The following is a 21,266-nucleotide window of genomic DNA, read 5'->3' on the forward strand; positions in this document are numbered from 1 at the left end:
GTACTCAAGTCATTTTCTTCAGATAATTGTGGATATTATTCTTTGATAATATACTAAATTTGACAAGGTTATGCATAATATAGGTTTTGAAATCATATCAAAGAACTTTTTGTACTCTGTTATATGAAATCCACTGGTTTATTTTACACTTTGAATGCATGTTTTACCCACGCATGAGTTTGTAACATCATGCATCGGTCATTTGGAAATACTGGTTCACCAAGTTATAAAGAATTTTCAAATATTAAAAAAAAAGTCTTGGGAAGCTGTCAAGCTCAAGGTGGTATATACAAGTTTTCCAAAATTCTGGTTTTTGCATGAAACCTCAATTTTATCATCACCAACAAATGCTGTTAGTTGTTTTCCTTAAGGTGACAAGTTTTACTTCATTAATTTTCAAGGAAAAAAGTCTGAATAAACACAGTTTGTCTGTCATGTTTTCAAGTAGAAAAAAGTGTTCCAAAAAGAAAGCAAGCTGTTCAGCTTACAACTCAACAACTGCCTAAGAGCTTCCACTCAAGACAACCACCAAAGTGCTTTATGCCGACTTCCCATTTTGTCATACAGAATGTTAAGCTACATACATACTTCAAGCATCAAGATTTAATAAAGTTAATAGTTTTTAATACTTCATAAAGAACAACCTTCAACAAGCCTGGCTTTTTTTTTGCTTTAAACTTCAAATGTGTGGTGTTGAAAAATACAGAGATAGCAGTTTTGTCCCACTGCCTTGACTTGTGCTAAGTCAACAGCAGTTGACCCACCATTACTTTGGTACCACAAGTGCAAATGTCAAAACAATAAAAAGGCAAAAAATGACAGTGTGAAAATAGTTTTGATCTCCTCAAAGAACCACGTACATTTAAGCCATCACCATCTTTTGCCTGGATGACTATAAGAGTTCTATAACTAATCTCCCCGCACTCACTCATCCAATTCCCTCTCTCCTCTGTTGCCAGACTGATTTTTCTTGGATCTCATTATCTGCTATTTAAAACTCTTCAAAGGCTTCTAATTGTTCTTAGAAACAAATTCCTTATAATAGCCGATAAGGCTCTACATAATTTAGCCCCTGCCTACATTTCCAAATTGTTTTATCCCCTCCCCTGATTCATTAAGTTCCATTCACACCAAGTCATCTCTTATTTCCTTGAAAAACGACCCTGTATAAAGAGTGCACTTCCTCTGTTTCTTCCTACAGCATGCTATTTATCAAACTCAACTTAAACATCACTGTTTCCTAGAAACCTCCTTGACCACCCAATCCAGAGGAGGTTCCCCTCTAGTTGTTCTCTTGGTTTCCTTTGAAGGACTCCTAGCATTTGCAAAGAGTTGTTTACCTGTTTGTCTTTTGTGTCCCCATCCCCAGTGGAGCGCAAACTTCATAAAAGCCAGGGAGCACTTCAATCTCATTCTATACATAGTGGGTATGCTAAATATTTGTTGAATCAATGGATACATTTCTCAAGTATTTATATTAACCAATCATTCTAATGTGTTTAGTTACAGAATACTATATTAATCAGCCTGTTATCAAAATTGAAATTCTGACTACTTTAATGAATAAGAAATTATACTGGGTCTTACATTAAAAAAAAAAAAAAAAAAGACTCTGGCTTTCACCTTCCTATTTAAGATTCTTGAACTTACCATGTGTGGCTTCTTGGTAACCAGGTATCTTTGCCGACTTTTTCAATACAAAATTTTTGAGGCCCATTACTTCCTAAATCAGGAAAATAAGACAAAATTTATCTGGTCCTTTAAACTTTTTGGTTTTGATAACTAGTCAAATAATAGAACATGTCACATAGTCAACCTGAATGATACAGAATAAACTACAATGTAAGTTACTTCTGCCTAGAGAAGCTTCTTATTGCTGCAAAAATCCAGCAATAAGAATTACAAAGTGGAAAGATAATTATTTCTACAGAATCTTGCTCCCTTCACAAAGCAATGGCCAACCAGGCTTTGTGAGCAGACTTTCATTTTTGTCTTACAAGTGTATTCAATATTAACCATTAATTTGTCTTTCTTCTGGTAGATGCCCTACATAAAGCACAGAAGAATAATCCTTAGGTTCAAGTCTGTTGTATGTCTAAATGCCATTATTATCCCAAAATTATCTACAGAGAAACTGCATTTACCCATGAGCTCAGCAAATCCTCCTAGAGGTAAACGGCAGGTTCCAGTGACAAACTGCAGTAGTCGCATTCTTACTTCATTGTCTGTCTCTTTCACAAACTGTGTAACAAAATCAAATTTACTTTAATATAAAATAAATACTAGATTATCTTCAATAGTGAAAATAGTAGAGCCTTAAATTATTCTTAAATTTCTTCTGGAAACTTAAGAATTTAACTTGAAGAAGAAATTTAACACAAACTAGTTTTAAAACATATGTGGTAAGTGGCTGCAGCATTTATCATTTATTCAGGCTAGGCACTATGCTCAGTACACTATCAATCTTACTTCATTTAATCCTCACAATCACACCATAGGTTGGCCACTATTGTTATTATTATATCCATCTTACAGAGAGGAAATGGAGGCCTAGAAAGGTTGTCATTTGTCCACAGTCAGACCACTGACCAGGGCAGATGTTGTGGCTGGGCTACACTATTACAGCTATCACCTGTTGAGGGCTCCTGCCATGTGCTGTGCCATATGCTTTTTGAGTATTTGGCCCTCACAACAATATTATGAGATAGCTACTATCATTAGCATCCGCACTATACATGTATGAAAATGGAAGCCTGGAGAGGTGAAATAATTTGTCCTTCTCAAACTGCTAATAAGTAGCAGAACTAACATTTGAACTCAGGTCTGGTTGAGCTCTAAACCACTGTTATCCTGACCCGAGCCAACTACCCTTCTCCGCTGTAAGCTACCAAAGATGAACAAATACTTCCCAACTGCCACTTTCAATAGTTTGTTGTATTTTCTTCCACTAAACACCATTTTCCCAACTCTGTTCTTCATACTTGAAAACCTAAAGTATGCATTCTTCTAAAAATATATCTAGTTCACAGACTATCTCTTTTCAAAGTGGACATAAATGGGTAATGTGAAATACTGATCTGAATTGGTCTGAGTATCTTACAACAGAAGGCAAGGAACTTAGGGAACAGTCTGAGAGTAGAAATGTATCTTAAAAACGGGGACTAAACTTTAGCTAACAATAGGACAAAATGTTGTGCTAATTATGACCAAAACTGTTTCTGCACAGAATTGTGCTGAGGCAACATATTTCATCCAGACAAAGAAATACAGCTTATTACCAGGTCTGGCATAAACCTCACCACTGTCCCCAAAACAAACCCAATTCAGACAACACAACTATTCATTTGGATTTACATAACCCAAGGCTTAAGCTCCTCGGGTATATAAATACAAAGTCCAAAGGGAAAGTAAGGGAACAAAAGGAGTAAGGAAGCTGGTAATAAGCCTAAAAGGGAAGATTACAGATACCTGCACACATTCTGTATGGGATGCAATTCTGATGTTTTAGGCTTGAAAATACAGTTATTCCTACCTTTTTGTTTATTTCTTTATTTTTTTTTTACAATAGATAATACATGCACATAGTGCGGAACTCAAAGGCAGTAGAAGGGCATAGCAGGAAGAGCAGCCCACACATGCACCTCTGCCTCAATGTCAGCTCTCCTCTGCAACTGCTGCTCGCGTGCCCTCTACCTTTACAGATGCTGTATTCATACACTAGCAGACCCTTTCTCTATACAGAATATATATTTTCCTTTTAACCAAATAATATACACACCTTTTTCCCCTTAATATTGTATTGAAAAATATTGTTCTCCAATATTTTTGTTAATTTGCATTAAGAAAAAGAATGATGACAAGGTACAGAATTACATAATGGATATATTACAATTTATTTACTCAGTTCCCCCTGATGGACATTTAGGTGTCTCAAGTCTTCATTAGTGTACCAATAATGTAGCAATAAATACTGTGGTATGAGCCATTTTGCATATGTGAAGTGTATCCATAAGATAAATTTCTACAAGTGTCCACACTTCTTTAAAGTATGGAGCAATAAACACATGACATATCCTTATGAAAAGATGCAACCTTTGGAAAACCTTTCTATAGTAACAGAAAAACCCAGGCTTTTCACCTGAAAGTGAAACAGTTAAGCACAAGTACACCAGATGTTCAGTTACTAAGTTGCTCAAATGAGTCTCAATTAGTAAATTTATGTGGATAATATCCCTGGCCTAGAGATTTTAAATTTCAAACAACACACAAACACAAACAAAAGAAAGGAGAGGGAGAGAGAGAGAAAGAGAGAGACAGAGAGAGAAAGGAGAGAGAGGAAAGAAAAGTCATTCCTGGACATTATCCTCTAGATTGTTCTAATTCCCTGGCATATTATCACCTTTAGAGGGAATTAAGTATCTGCACTGACTTTCTCATTAAAAACATACTTCCTCATTTACTTCTAGAATTAAGTGGAATTTATAGAATACTTTCATACTACTAGAAAAAAATGTTATACCTACAACTATTACCATTAAACTATTATTTAAAGAAGACAGTCATTTATTCTTTCATTTAGGAAATAAGCAATGGAAAATCCTTTAACAAGTATTCACACTATCCACTTCTGACTTAAAATTCAAAGACTAAATACCATGTCTAAAAGCAGTCTCAACTTTAAAAGTGAACTGTTTTCAAACCCCCGTTTCATTAGAAAACATTTTGAGTACTTTGATTCAAAAAGATAAAAGCAAATACCTGCCAAAACCAGATGATTTGCTTGCTGTTTCTGGTATAATGTCGATACACGGTGTTTCTCTGCCAATCTGCTAAGTCAACCTCCTGCATGCCACACAACATGACCTGGGAAAGGAGCACAGTATCAGGTCACAGTAAAGATTTAGTGAAGAGAGTAACCATATGACTGAAATCTGCTAATGTCCAGCTATGCACATGCATAATTATGTAAACAGCTATGTGTACATCAAATAAAGGTCACAGTAAGCTAATCCAACAAAATTTGTGGCAATTTAACATGCAGAATTCTATGGTACTTTATCTTACCCATGTTTACTGAACTTAAACTGAAAACATTTAAAGTAACTATTCATCAAGAAAAACATCAGCTGTGTGCCAAAACAATCTCTTTTACTATAAATATATCCCAAATTAGATATAAAAATTACAAATAAGTTTCAAACATAAATTTCTAGTTCTTTTTTATAAATCTATGCTACCTTATCTATTTAAAATTAAAAATACACTAACCTCTTGTTATTCATCTATCCAGGCTTTGGGAATAAAATATTCTACATACGTGAAATTTTCAAATAACTCCAATTTATTATATATGGGATGAAAACTATTTTTGGCATAATAAAATAAAAAGTATAATACTTAATTTATTTCTCATAAGTCAACTATGATCTATAATTTACATACAATAAAATGTGCATATTTTAAGTACAGAGTTAGATGCTTTGATAGATGTACACACCTGTGTAACCACTACCATAATCAAGAGGTAGAATATTTCCATTGTGTCCCTTGTCGCAGTTAAAACCACCATCCTTATCTTTGGCTCTAGGTGATCAACGATTTCACCACAGACTAGATTTTTGAGAATATGAGACAATACTAAACATATCCCCCCTCTTTTCTGTTTTCTTTTCCCGCTTAGCACAATGTTTATGAGATTCATCCACGTTGTTGTGGGTACCAGTACTTCTTTCATATTGCTGAGTGGTATTTCATTATATAAATATACAACAATTTATTTATCCATTCCCTTGTTGATGGACATTTAGGTCACTTCAAATTTTTGATTTTGATGAATAAAGTTGTGATGAACACTTATGGAAAAATCTTTGTGTGAAAATATATTTCGTTTCCACATGAGTAAACACCTACTAGTGGAACTGCTAGGGCATAAAGCTGATGTATGTTTAACACTGTAAGAAACTACCAACAGTATCCCAAAGTGGTAATTCATTTAGTTTGAATTTGCAATTCCCCAATGACTAGTGAGCATCGAATGTTTACGTGCCATCAGTATAGCTTCTTGGGCTTCCCTGGTGGTGCAGTGGTTAAGAATCCGCCTGCCAATGCAGGGGACACGGGTTCGAGCTCTGGTCTGGTAAGATCCCACGTGCCACGGAGCAACTAAACCTGTGCGCCACAATTACTGAGTCTGCGCTCTAGAGCCCGTGCTCCACAACAAGAGAAACCACTGCAATGAGAAGCCTGCGCACTGCAACGAAGAGTAGCCCAGCCCCCGCTCGCCGCAACTAGAGAAAGCCCACACACGGCAACGAAGACCCAACACAGCCAAAAATAAATAAAATAAATAAATTTATTTAAAAAAATACACAGCTTCTTTTGTAAAGTGAGTCTTTACTCACTTTAAAAAAATTGTCTTTTTACTGAGTTACAAGTTTTTAATATATTCTGGATACAAGACCATTGTCTCAATAGTTTCTCTCAGTGTGTAGGTTGCCTTTTCATTTACTTAACAGTGTATTTTGACAGGAAGTTTTTAGTTTTGATGAAGTCCAACATCCTTTGTGGGTGTGTGTGGTCTACTGCTTTACTGTGTTCTTCCTAAGACACTTCTGTCTACACTAAGATTTTTCTATGTTTTCTTTTTAGCTTTCATATTTATATTTATGATTTATTTTAAATTAATCTTTGTTTATGAGCTGAAGTAGGGGTTAAGATTAATTTTCTTCCATATGAATATCAAGTTGATCCAGCATCACTTGTTTAAAAGACTTTCCCTTTCTCCATCAAACTATATTACTTTTGATGAAAACCAATCGACAATATACATGTGGGTCTACTTCTGGACTCTCTAAGTGTTCACTGATCTCTTTGTCTATCCTTGCACAAATACCACACTATCTTAATTACTATGGCTTTATAATAATTCTTGAAATCAGGTAGTTAACATCCTACAAGCTTGTCCTTTTTCAAAATTGTTTTGGCTAATCTAGACCCTTTGCATTTCCTTGTAATTTTAGAACTAGCCTGTCAATCTCTATAGAGAATTCTGCTGGGATATTGACTGGGATTGCATTGAATATACAGCTCAATTTACAGAAAACTGACATATTTACAATATTGAGTCTTCTAATACATAACATGGTATATCTCTCCACTTACTAAAGTCTTCTTTAATTTTTCTGAGCAATGTTTTAAGTTTTTAGTGTAGAGTTCCTACAGGCCTTTGGCTAAATTTGCTCATTTTTTTGATGCTTTAGTAAATGAAACTTTGAAATTTCAATTTCTGTTTGCTGCTAGCATATAGAAGATATACAAATGATTTTTAAAATCACTGACCTTGTACCCTACAGTCTTATTAAATTCACTATTATTTCTAGTAGTTTTTTGGTAGGCCCCTTAGGATTTTCTAAGTCAACAATCATGTTATCATCTGTGAATAAAGGCAGTTTTACTTCTTTTCAATCTTTTTTGCTTTTTGCGTCTACTTTTTGCCTTACTGCATTGGCTCAGGAATCTGGTACAATGTAGAACAAAAGTGGTGAGAGTGGACATCTTTGCCTTGTTCCCAATCTCAATGAGAAATATTCAAGGTATCACCATTAAGAATGATGTTTTAGGGTTTATCTTTTTTGTTGATGCCCTTTATCAAACTGAGAAAGTTGCCTTCTATTCCTAGTGTGATGAGAGTTTTTTAATAAAGAATGACTGTTTTATCTTCTTAAAGTTAAAACAGATTTTAACCTGTAAAAAGGGGCATGGCATGACTATGAATAACCATTATTTTGGATAATGGTGTGAATATCCCTTATTGTGGTATTATTCATGGTTAAGAGAGATAATGAATGGGAGTAGAAGAATAAGAGGAGAAAAGTCAAGGCAAAGCAAAACAAAACAACACAAATGTCCATTTTCTCACAGCTCTGTACTATGAGCTAAAGGTAAATCAGTAATCAATAAGGGCTTTAGTCTCCTTCTCTGTGTAAGGAAATTATCATATGGCCAAAGTATTTCACAAGGCTCTATGTAAAGACTGTAAATGCTGCCAAGGGTGATATAAAGTATGCACCTATTAATATCCTTCTCGATTTACTGTTTCAGTTTCATCTCAGCTCTAATGTCAGGCTCTTGCCGTAACATCCCTCTTTCACTGAGTGGGCCTCTAAAGCAGGAGTTCTTAATCAGGGGTATGGAATATTTTAGGTATATGCATTTCGAGTATACAGAGTTGTTTAATTTTCTTCAGATTCTTAATGAAGTCGGTGATTTAAAATATGATTAATACTACTCTAAAAAGTATCTTCCATTCTACTAATGCATTTCTGCTAATTTGTGTAAGCAAGCTATTAAGAGATGTTAACCAGGTTTACAGAGTCTACAAGTAATTCAGGCTCAGAGTCCTGATTTTCATATACTTCCCACGTCAGAGTTTCTAGAAGGCTAATTCCTACATAGGGATATTACTGTATAAAATCTAAAATGCTAATTTTTCATATGCACATTTGATTACACGAACAAACCAAGTTTCTTAATAGAGAACCAAAGATGGCTGAAGTTAAAATACTGCCCCCCAAAGGAGGTGGGGGGAAATGCAAACACCTTCCTAACGCCCTGCCTGTGTTCTAATCTATGTGGAGAAGACTTGGAGAATTCACAATAACTAATCATTAGGGAAATACAAATCAAAACCACAGTGAGCTATCACCTCACATCCATTAGAATGGCTATTATTAAAAACAAAAACAGAAAATAACAAGTATAGGCAAAGATGTGGAAAAGTTGGAAGCCTCACATACTTTTGGTGGGAATGTAAAATGGTGCTGCCGCTATGGAAAACAGTGTGGCAGTTCCTCAAAAAGTTAACTAGAGAATTACCATATGATCCAGCAATCCCACTCCTGGGTATATATTCAAAAGAACTGAAAGCAGGGTCTCAAAGTGATATTTGTACACCCATGTTCATAGCAGCATTATTCACAATAGCCAAAAGGTGGAAGCAACCCAAAAGATCCATTGACTGATGAATGGATAAACAAAATGTGGTATATATGTACAATGGGATATTATTCAGTCTTAAAAAGGACAGAAATTCTTACATATGCTACAATATGGATGAACCATGAGGACATTATGGTAACTGAAATAAGCCAGTCACAATAAGACAAATACTGTATGATTTCACTTATATGAGGTAACAAGAGTTAGTCAAACTCCAAAACAGGAAGTAAAATGGTAGTTGCCTGGGGCTGGGGAGGAAGGGGAAATGGGGAGTTGTTTAATAAGTACAGAGTTTCAGTTTTGCAAAATGAAAAAGTTCTGGAGATTGGTTGCACAATACTGTGAATATACTTAACATTACTGAACTGTACACTTAAAAACATTCAAGATGGTAAATTTTATGTTGTGTGTATTTTATCACCAAAACAAAAAGAAAAGGAAAGAAAAGAAAAGAAAGAAAAAAAGCATTTCTGATATATTGTACTTCTAACAATTCTAAAGTACAGTTAAGACCACTAAGAACTCATGACTTAGAAATCTAATCTTTGGGGTAACTCACTACTAAACCAGGAGTTCCCCAAATTATTAATAAGGTTGCACTCACTCTTTAGGAGCCCTAACAGTTGGCATTGATTGATGATTCTGTGCTCATGACATCAGCACATTTTGGAGAACTTAAGACCCTTAGCCAATGCTGGGATTTTAGTACCCCCTGAACATTTGGATGAATGAGAGAGAATTGAAGGTTGTGCCACAGGATTTTAAAACCTGTGGACATTCTTTTGTAAAAGTGTAACAACAGTTCCTCCTCCCATTAACATTCCCTATAATAGCATAATAAAAGATCCTAACCTCCAATTCTTTTTCATCAAAGTACTGCAGCCACTGAAGGGGAACAACCTCATTAAAACCATCCAGGAAAGCTTTGGTCTGTTCTTGTACTCCTCGAGAAAAACGCCACTCTGTCATTAAACTGAAAATAAAGATGGTATTTAAAAACAGGTAATTTGTATGTGAGGTAAAAGGCTAAAAACACAGAGTACTTCTTAACCATCATTAAAAAAGAAAGTGAAGAAAATCAGTATGCTGTATGAATCGTAGAATTCAAGAGAACACAGTTTCAAAACAGAAGTTGTGAGCACTAGTAAGAGTAAGTTAAAAAGGGAAAGTGAGATGGAATAGGAAATGAGCGTTAGAGTGCTTAGGCAGGTGTGGCTCCAGACTTGGTTTTGCTACGATCGAACAGAGCACCTCTGTCTCCTCATCTAGAAATGAAGAGGCTGCATGGGCTTTGTAAATTCCTTTTTTAGCACCAATGTTCTCTGATTTTTGATCGGGACAAAGGTAGGATGCATACAGCAGGTGGCAGTGGGAAAGTGAAGGTCATCATACATACTCTTATTTCAAGAACACTGGTACTGTTGAGAAGAACTTAAATGTATGTCAGAGGCAAGGGAACTGGGGTGGGTTTTTTTGTTTTTTTACTACATTTGATTTTGGAGCGGTGTCAGAGCATGTTTATGAATTGAGAGGAAGACTGAGTAGAGAGAAAATGATTAAAAAGGATAAGTGAAAGAGGGAATGAATGTGGAACATCTTCCCAGAGGCGCAAACAAGGGATAAAGGTAAGGGTATAGATAGTTCTAACATGCTCTAGTAGTTATAGAAATTAAGGTCAATCAGGTAATCACCTTACCCAATATATTCATCTTTATTCTCCTCCGTCACCAGGATATTTGAACCTCCCAACTTCAGGTCATGTGAAGTAACTTTTCCCAAAATCTCCATGTCAACAGAAAAGTACATTTCTAAGCCACATTCTTCAATGTTGTTGTCTCTGGGTGATATAAATATATACAACCACTAATTAACAAAATATGTAAAACTGATTTCATGAAAATACCTTATTGAAAGATAAATCTTCAAACCTTATCCAGATAAGGGAATTATAAAATTCAGTATCAATAGATTCCAAATCCTTAATAGTCAGTTTTTTACTTAGCATACGCTTGTAGAAGGGTAAAGAGAAACCAGTATCAATGAACTTTCCATGAAAAAGTGCCTGCCAAGAAAAACAAAAAATGTTATTTAAAAAATTACAAAGTAACAATTTTCTTATTCAGAGCACAATGATAACAGAGAAATCATGAGGCTTTACAGGCAAAAAAAGTAATAAGTAATCAGCATAAAGCATGAAAACTAAAATATTATATAAAATGCTAAGTATGAAAAACAAATTTACAGAGTTAAAACAGCATCTCTTTAACTGAGGTCAAACACTTAGCTCTATCATGTCCTACCCAAAACTGTAAAAGAGGATGACAATGGAGCTTTATCAACCCCCCACTCTTTCTAATATGTTTCACAAATTACACTAACCCCACTGGATGGAGAAATGAAGGCATCTCAGGGCCCCCGTGCATGCACCTGGAAAGACCCCACCCCCGCTTTCTTATCCCACAGTTGCCTAAGAGATCTTCAAGACTAACCCCGTCATGCCTTCACTCCTATTCACAAGAGTCAACGCAGGAAGTCCCAGACCTGCAGTACCTTGACTCTCACCACCATCTGCCTGTCCACTTTGATATCTGATTCCATGTCTCTCATCTCCCCAAACTCTCAAAACCATCTACTGTGTTTTGCCCTCTGAAGCTCATGATCCATCGTATTAGCAAAATCCCCCACATCCTCCACTCATTCTTTGAAGATCCTTTAGCATCTTGTTGTAACACAAATCTGGCATATTTCTGAGGACCCTGCTTCCTTTCAAATCCTCTCAGCGGGGTGGCTGTTTCTCTCCTATCCTCCCTCATGTCACCAGGCCTAGGAATGGGGTGTGTGTTGCTTCTCGTTACTAATGTCACCTCCCTAACCCGCCCCAGCTTTCAAGCCCATGCCACCCCACTGCCTTCGTGGCTCACCACCCCCCGCCTCCTTGCTGCAGTCATCCTTAGGTCTCCGGGTTTCTCCCCTTTACTCCTTCAATGCTGTGTTTTTAGACATGACCACCACCATTTTGAAGATTTCAACATCTACACTGATGATTCTTTTACTACCCTGGCGTTATAGTCCTTTCCAAGATCTTAGTCTTTAACTTAGCTAAACATTCTCAACACCATACCCTAGACACTGTGATTGCTAGCTGCAATCCTGCATAAACTCAGTTCCAAACACCTAATTTTCCAGCTCACTGCCCTTAGTAGTAACACCAGCAACGTTTGACTCCACTGGGATCTAAAAAAATCAGGGAACCTGTTACCTTATCACTCTCTCTCTCAGCCCCCTCGTGAAGTTCTCTCTCCCCTTACTCAGTTTAGATTCCATCTTCAGTCATTAAAGTTACTCGCTTGTACCTTCAAATCCTGTCTCCCTGGTATAAAAATACAATACATCAATACCTTTGTATTTCTGGCAAAATCCAAAGCCTAGCTACATACAACTGTCCCCCCACTCCATGCCTATGCCTGGGCAGTGGAACATGCCAGAAGTGAACATGCAACCATGCTGACTGGTTCATGACCAACGCCCTCAAGTGGGAGCCCACTGCATTCAGTCTCCCGCTCTCCTAGACGACTATTTCATTCCTCAAGTACCTCCTCTCTCTGAGCTAATGATCTTGCTTTCTATTTCACTGAGGAAACAGAGCCATCATAAGAGAACTTTTGTGTGTTCCACCACATCTGCTCACTAACAGCATCTGAATCTATGTACTCTTATTATGGAGACGCTCTCTATTACTTCTCTGTGCACTAAACAGATCTCCTCCTTGCTCTCCTATTCAAGGTCATTGCTCCCATATTCCCTATCTCGTTGACCTCCTCAAATTCTTTCTTCTCTTACTTATCATCATCAGCATATAAATGTTTTATCCTCCTCCTATTCTTGGTTCCTTACGTACTTCCGGTTACTGCCCAACTTCTCTATAATCCTTTATAGCAAGCTTCTTTAAAAAGATCTGCTTATATTTGCTGTCTCCATTTCTCCTTCCATTCTCTCTTGATTTCACTCCCTCCAATCTTTCCTCTCCACTGCCCCTGAATATCATTCACCTGGCCAAGTCAAACGGTTACTTCTCAGACCTCATCTTGCTCAGCCTACCAGCAGTGGACACAGTTGACCACTTCCTTCCTTCTTGAAACACACTTCCTTCTTCCTTTGTCTTCTGGAAACCGTTCTTATTTGATTCTCCTATCTCCTCCTCTGCCTCAGCTCTTTTGCTGGTTCCTTCTTGTCTCCCCAATTTACATGTCCTTAAACATCTTCTCTGTCCACTTATTCTTTAAATGGTCACACGCCTTACCTAGATATCCCCTCATGGCCAGCCTTGTATATCCAACTACCTATTCTACATCTCCACTTGAGTGTCCGCAGGCATCTTAAACAAGCTGAATTCCAATTCTGGACTCCCTCCACACCCCACACGTCCTCTTGCCACAACCCTGCCGTCCTGGGAAATGGCAACTGCAAGCAGACAGCTTGGTGCCGTACTTGACTCTCTCTCACACCCTCTCACACCCTGCATCTAAATGGTCAGGAGACCCTGCTGGCTCCTGCAGAATATATCCAGAATCCAAAGCACGCCTCACTACCTCCGCTGCTATACCATTCAAGTCCAAGCCACTACTGCCGCTCACCTGGGTTGCTGCAAGTGGTCTTCCTGCTTCTCCTCCTGCATTCCTCTGCCCTCAACTATAGTCTCTTTCTACAAAGCAGGAAAGTCAGCTTAATAAAACCTAAGTCACATTATGTTACTTAGATTATGTCACTCCCTGCTCAAAACGCTTAAGGGAATTTCCCAAAGATTCCACACACTACCTCTCAACCTCATCTCCTACCACATTCACTCTCAGATACTCTGCTCCAGCTATGACATTTTTCATTCAAAAACGTACTTCCACCCAAGACCCATTTTTCTTGCTGTTCCCTATGCCTAGAATATTGTTCTCCAAAATATTTGCATGATTCAAACCCTTACTTTCTTCTTATTTTTGTTCATGTGTTACCCATCAGAGGCCTCCTCTAATCATATTAAATAAAAGAGCAACACTGCCTTTCCTTCAGTGCCTACTTATTTATTCTTTGCCTCCCTCTAACAGAATTTAGATCCCTGAGAACAGGGACTGTGTCTTTTTTTCATGGTTTCATCCCTCTCATACTATGATGCCACAGTAGGCACTCAATAAATATTTGCTGAGTGAATGAACAGACAATAAAGTGCAAATAAATAAACACAAACACTTCTTAAGAAGGCCATAGTCCCACAAGACCTTCTGCAAAGCTCTGAAAATTCCAAAAACATTAATTGAGTTCAATTATTATACAACTCAGATTTTCCTGTTATAGAAAAGTGGTCGTACTATAATTAGGCTTAAATGAAAGGACTTTTAAAGACCAAGTGGCTATACCAATAATCTTCATATTCATAATCTTGATTTCACACAGGTACTCAAAAAATAAACTATATATTGATACCCTCTGGGCAAACTTCCTTGGTAAGAAAATTTGTCAACACACATAATCAAGGATAATGCATATAATTTTTTATAAAGTCCTCTCTAAAATACTTTTGAAATAAGCAAAGTTTAAATAAATAAATAGGTAATGGAAAGTCACGACTCACCATAGCAATAAAGCGACCAATGAAACAGAAGTACGAAAGATGGTCTGGATTAATGGTTGATGCTGGATTTATCTGTAGACAGTAGTTGTTCTTGCCAGCATACTCAAACAAGCAATACATGGGGTTCAAAACTTCATGTGAAAGCAAGAAAAACCATTCTCTACAAGAAAATAGGTCAACATTATTTTTAGCACCCATATGTATGAATTTAAAAACAGATCTTAAATACATCCATACATACATCATACCTCTGCTCAACAGCCTTTAACAACTCCGCTGTCCAATTCCTTAGCCCTCTATTTAAGTTTCTCTGCAATATAGCCCTCCATTCCAAGTTACCTACCAGTTCCTGAGTTGCCAAACTATAAACTTGGTGTTTCTGACATATAGTGTGCTTCTTCCTGTGCCATATTTTTGTTTGTGTATGAATCCTCCACGTCAGCTCAGCCTATGGGGATCCCACTTTCTCTTTCAAGTCCAGCTTAGATCAATTCCCCTTTAGCAATTTTTTGAAGCAATTTTCTGTGTATTTCAGTGTCTCAGTCACTGAATACTTTGTGGTAACAACCTCACAACAGTAGTCATTTTTCTGCACTTGACTGGCCCACTTGACCACTACATCCACCAGACTGTAAGCTCCTCAAAAACAAAAGCCATACCTCTATATGTTTTTTATATCTTTAACTCTCATAGGCATCCTACAACCTATATGCAATAGGTTTTAATAAATATTTGCTGGTGATACTGAGATACACAGCACTGCTGCTAGGGAACAGTTTTAATTTTTTTTTGCCAATGCATTAAAAATGGAACTAAAATTTTAAAAGATGAAATCTTTAAATGTGATAGGCATTCTCTAACTTACTACCACCTAGTTTGCCTCATTTAAAAAAGTCCAGTATACAAAACCCAACTAGATAAAAGATTAACAATTTATATTACAAAATAAACTCAATTTGCAAATACTCTCTTCAACAGCAATTTCTTCTAATGCAGGGTTCCAAACTCAAATGTCTACAGGTATCAGTAAGTGAGTACAAGGGGCTTCCTTCTCTGCATGGGCTGACATTCTCTACTTAGCCACAACTCCCTATTCCTCATTGTATCCCTGATAAAAGTTATGATCAGTCTTAAGGAAGAATTACTTCCAGGCATATAATCATAGTCATTAGACAACTTGGCAGTGGTGGGCAGGAAGTGAAAAAGAGTGTATGCTACCCTATAGGGGAAGAAGCTACTCTGATTCAGTCAATTGATGCCATGTGAGAAGGTGGGGCAAGTGATTTTAAAGATAAGCCAGAAATCTTGATTCACAGGCAAAATCTAGTGATTTCCTTTAATGTCGTTAAATAATGTAAAAAAATTTAAAATCACAATGGGGGGCCATCACTATGCAGGCTAGATCTGGCCTGGCAGCCTGTTTACAAATGTTTTTCTAAAACTTTTAAAACACAATCTTGGAAACTTACTGAAGGGTAGAGAAGGGAGTCTAAATCAACTGAAAAATGATAAACACCAATTTATAAAACGAAATCCAGTCCCAACATAAGTAGCTGAACCAAGTCGACTTCACACTGTAATGAGGCAGAAGTAAGACATGTACCCAGGGAAGAGGACGGAACAGATCTAGTGAGAATGTGTTTAGACACAAAAACTAGAAATAAAATTCCCAGTTGTTGCAGATCACTTTTAGCAAACAACAGCCCAGAGAAAACTGAGTAAATTCAAAAAAAGAATTACTACAACATGGCATCTAACCTATACTCTAATGGTAAGAAAAAAGAAGGAAAAATTCTAACTAGCAAGAGGCAAAGAGTTCCCTTTTAACATATTCTTCCATATACTCTCAAATGAACTAAAGAGTTACAAGAGGTTGAAAAAATTATTAGACGAAAAATGAGCTAGCAGAGCCTATAGAAGAAAACAGTAAAACCACTAACAATGAAAAATCACATTAGAAGCAGCAAAATGTAGGGCAGTACTGCAAACAGTGACATGAGGATAGGCTTCAGAAAAATCAAACAAAATGAAAAAGCACAAAGATAAAAATGATCAGAGAAAAGTTGACAGACATGTAAGACTGACAAAGGAGATTCCACATACCCATGATTGATGTTTCTGAAGAAAAATGGAACAAATGGAACAGAAAAAATATTCAAAGACATAATAGAAGAAAATTTCCCTTAAATTAAGGAAGATCTTAATATGTTTCTAAAAAAAGATATAAAACAACCAACAATGAAATTAATGAACTTCAAAGAAAAGGCCTATGTGGGCACCCAGAGGAAAAAGCTTCCTACAAGGTGCTGGCCTCCCACTTCACAGTGCTTACATTCAATACTAGAAGACAGGAAAACAATGTCTACAGAGTACTGGAGGAACTAGTGTTGTGTGAGAAACTTATATCTAGTGAAGTTGTTGTTTAAATACAAAAGCAACAGAAAACACGTTCTCAAGCATGAAAAACTACAGGAATACATCACCCTTGTGAACTCCTGACTAAACCAAAACCAATACATGAATCAAAATAAAGAATTTGGGAATAAGAAAAACATGGTGTGGAGTAACTGACTGCATTAAAACCATCAAAATATAAAATAAAACCCAAACAGTTAAGGTAAAAAAGGGTTCAGATAAGAATGTGACTGTTATAAAGTCAGACACTGTAAAAATAATACCGTATTTCATTTCTAAGATATACCTTTCTTTTTAATGTCTGAACATTTCTGAAATTGAGACAAATCACAATAGATGTGATATGAATATCCACTGTGACAGGTAGTGTTTCTTTTCTGAAAAAACTTAATAATGTTTTAGATGAGAAAATATGTTAATACAACCAGTTCTGATAATCCCACATATATACCTCCACCAGTTGTACCGAGTCCCATATCTTTTTTAAAAGCCAGCTGTACTAAAATTGTGATTATGTAATTCTGTACACCTGTGAAATATGAGTTCAAAAAGAGAATTGTTTCTATGAAAAGTTTAATACTTTGCAAATATTTAATGCAAGTGTTTTACTAAAAAATAAATTGCTGTCAAATTAGGTTTGGGCAAAGCAACTGAGGGGAAAAAATTAAATAAAAAGGATTGCCCATTCTTATTGCTTCACAAGTGCCTGTTAACAATATACTTAGTGAATGTGGAAAACTTTATTCTCAAAAGGACTCAAACTGGATTAAAAACACAAACATAAAACCAGCATAAACTGATATAATAGCAAAGAATAAGAAACAACCTTATGGATGCTGATCCATTAATTATGCTATCTCCAGTCAACGGAGTACTGTGCAACCATTACTATTAGCTCTATATGTGATATGGAAAGATGTCTATGATATACAAAATAACAAAATCAAGCTGCTATATTGTGCATACTGTATGATCAATTCTGTTTAAAAAAACAGCAAATATGTATGACATCACACATATATTCAAATTTATATACAGTTGACCCTTGAAAAACATGCTTTGAACTTTGTAGGTCCCCTTATATGTGGATAGTTTTCAATAAACATAGTACCTGTATTTTCATTTTACAAATCTTTAAATTAACTAAGTGTGGGGAAAAGTTTGTGTTCAATTAGAGATAACAGTGTGTGGAATCAAAAGAACTAGGGTTCGAGTCCAGATTCTATCCAAACTGCTTCAGCTTCCTGCCCTTGGGTGAGTCACTTATCAATTCCTTTGTTTTGTTTTGTTTTTAATTGAAATATAGTTGATTTACAATATTGTGTTAGCTTAAGGTGTACAGCAAAGTGATTCAGTTATATTTTTTTCAGACTATATTCCATTATAGGTTTGTACAAGATACTGAATATAATTTCCTGTGCTATACAGTAAATCCTTGTTGCATATCTATTTTATGTATAGTAGTTTGTATCTATTAATCCCATACTCCTTTGTTTCTGAAGCAGAGACAGCAGTACGCAGATTTTTGACAATGTAGGGGTCGGCATCCCTAACCCCCATGTTTTCAAGGGTCAACCAAATAGGCAGAGAAAATGTACAGGGTAACCAACATAATAATAATAATGGTTACTACTAGACTTATGTGAATATTTCAATTTTTGTTTTTAAAAATAATTTTGCATTGCTGTTGAAAAAATGTATCATTTCAAGAATATATCCACTGCACACAATGGAGATACACTTATTTCAAAGCAGATATGTTTTTTATTTTACCTTGCTAGACCACCATAATCAAGTCCTTCTTCTCCTCTAAATATTACATATAATCGCCTCCTCAAGTCATAGGGTTTTAATGCCATAATCTAATTAAAAACAAAAACAAGGATATTTAATCACTCATGTATAACACAAGTTTCCTCCAAAACAATTTTATTTAAATTTCATCTGTATTTTCAAAAATTACACATTTCCTTACCTCATACAACAATGCTTTTAACTCAAGAGATAACTGGTTTGTTCGACAAACTAGCAAAGATGTATCTTACTCTCCTAAGCTTTCTCTGATACACTTTCATAAATCTCTTTCCCCTCTTCTGGTATTAAATGGTAGTTCTACTTTGGGTTAGTAGCAAGAGAGGAACAGTTTGACACAGAAAAGTTTTTAAGGTTAGAAAATATTCCCTCCTCTGTCACTCTCCAAATTTTACCAGAATCTTGTAAAAGGTGACTTGTAAATTTTTTTGACTAGCAACACTTAATGAGAAGCAAAAGTTATTGCCCTGGGTCCTACTTATACCACACATTCCATTTCTCAGCAGGAACGGAACTCAGCTATTGTGAAGAATTATTTATAAGATTATAAATTTAAGCATAAAAAAGTATATCTTAAAATAGTATCTGTACCAAATTTTTATAATCCTTAAAGGCTTATACTAAGGTTACTAGTAAATAGGCTTTACTTCTGGATAAAAATGAATTACTTCCCAAAGCCAAGACTGGTCTGGGTTGGGGCATAGCTCACCAGCAGGCCTCCACTTCACAGGAAGTCATTGGCTCAGTCTTGCACAGCACGATTCTCCCCAAGCCAGGGGACAAAGCAAAGTAAAACCTACCATGAATTTAGATGTGCACTTACTTACTAAAACAAAGTTCACACAGAGCTTGGGACTAGCTAAGAATTTATCAACTCAAACCAAAAAAAGTTTTGATAATAAACAGCTATATTAGTATCTTGTCCAAACTCCAACAGCTATTAAAATGAAGCTAGGGTTTGAACATCACTGACTTGAGAGAGTTGTTATTCCATTTTGGCTTGTATACATAAAAGTCCCTATGTACCTGTACACAAAGGGAATTTTAGTTCATCATTGTAATACTTCGGGAGAGGACTGAGAAGAAAAATTCTCGACCTCACCAGAAAAAAAAGAACTGACAATATTTTGACTTTTCATCTTTATTCAGTAGATGATTCAGGAAAGACAGACCTATTACATTCATTTATTCATGCACAGAATGTTTATTAATACCTGCTATGTGCAAGACACTGTTCTAGGTACTGTGCACAGCAGCAGTAAATTTAAGAGTTGTGATCTCTTGGAGCTTCATTCTAGTAAGGGAGATAAACGAAGTGTGTCAGGCAGTGTTAAGTGTTAATAAGAATGAAGTACCATAAATGGCTAGAATGGCACTGTGAGGGAGGTGAGCAGAGAACTGCCATCTTAAATGGAGTGCTCCGACAAGGTCTGAGATCATGACGCTTAAACAGAAACCGAGAGGAGGTGAGAATTAACATTAGGATTATTAGAGGAACATTTAAATGGAATACAGTACCTATAGCAATCTAATTTTAAATAGTTTAGTAGCATTATCATGTCTTTTTTGTTTGAGTTAATAAAGTCTTACAAAAGTAAATAAGTGTCAAAATGTGTCAACTTGTTCCATAAGCTCTTTAAGCTTTCTTTTAGTAATCTAATTCACGGCAGGATGATTTTGTCTCTCAGCCTAGGTACCTGTGCCTGCAAAATGGAGATAATAACAGGAGCTATCTCAAAGGGATGTTGTGAGGATGAAGTAAATGAAATGATAAATCCAAGGTGCCAGTGCTAAGCATATGGCAGTCACTCAATACATGATGGGGTTTATTATGACTATTATTGTAATGGACACTCAGTAAGTGGTAGTCATTGTTACAGTTGTGTTCTGAATGGTTTAAAATTTCTAAGCCCTAACTCCCTTTAGATATACAGAATACAGTGACTCAAGTTGTACAGTCTCTCTCAGTATCCGAGGTACACTGGTTCCAGGACACCCCCACAGTTACCAAAATATAAGGATGCCCAACCTATGCATATCTTCCCATATATTTTAAATCATCTCTAAATTACTTATAATACCTAATACAATATAAACACTACATGAATACAGGCATGCCTTGGAGATATTACAGGTTTGGTTCTAGACCACTGCAATAAAGAGAATATCAAAATAACTCAATCTACAAGAATTTTTTGGTTTCCCAGTGCATATAAAAGTCATGTTTACACTGTATTATAGTCTATTAACTGTGCAATAGCATTTTGTCTAAAAAGACAATGTACATACCTTAATTTAAAAATACTTTATTGTTAAAAAAAATGCTAACTATCATCTGAGCAAGTCACAATCTTTTGGCATTAGTAAATCAAAGACCACTGATCACAGATCACCATAACAAATTAATAGTAATGAAAAAGTG

The 21,266-nt window shown here is 36.1% G+C and overlaps 1 protein-coding gene across 6 annotated transcripts in view; it reads right to left on the bottom strand.

The window, feature by feature from the left end:
- The window catches only part of WWP1 (WW domain containing E3 ubiquitin protein ligase 1), a 108,436-nt gene that overhangs the window by 4,921 nt on the left and 82,249 nt on the right, over positions 1-21,266 (bottom strand). For 4 of the 6 annotated variants that reach the window (XM_082363412.1, XM_082363411.1, XM_082363409.1 and 1 more), the window contains 8 exons: positions 18,806-18,894; positions 14,618-14,777; positions 10,926-11,059; positions 10,694-10,834; positions 9,850-9,970; positions 4,759-4,863; positions 2,145-2,241; positions 1,651-1,723 (listed from right to left, as the gene is read on the bottom strand). In XM_082363412.1, coding sequence (XP_082219538.1) covers positions 1,651-1,723; positions 2,145-2,241; positions 4,759-4,863; positions 9,850-9,970; positions 10,694-10,834; positions 10,926-11,059; positions 14,618-14,777; positions 18,806-18,894 — 920 coding nt within the window. The remainder of the gene's footprint in view (positions 1-1,650; positions 1,724-2,144; positions 2,242-4,758; positions 4,864-9,849; positions 9,971-10,693; positions 10,835-10,925; positions 11,060-14,617; positions 14,778-18,805; positions 18,895-21,266) is intronic. The other 2 variants (XM_082363414.1, XM_082363413.1) reach the window with 1 other exon arrangement.

This window comes from Balaenoptera borealis, assembly GCF_965194805.1.
Source record: "Balaenoptera borealis genome assembly, chromosome: 17".
NCBI classification, from domain to species: Eukaryota; Metazoa; Chordata; class Mammalia; order Artiodactyla; family Balaenopteridae; genus Balaenoptera; species Balaenoptera borealis.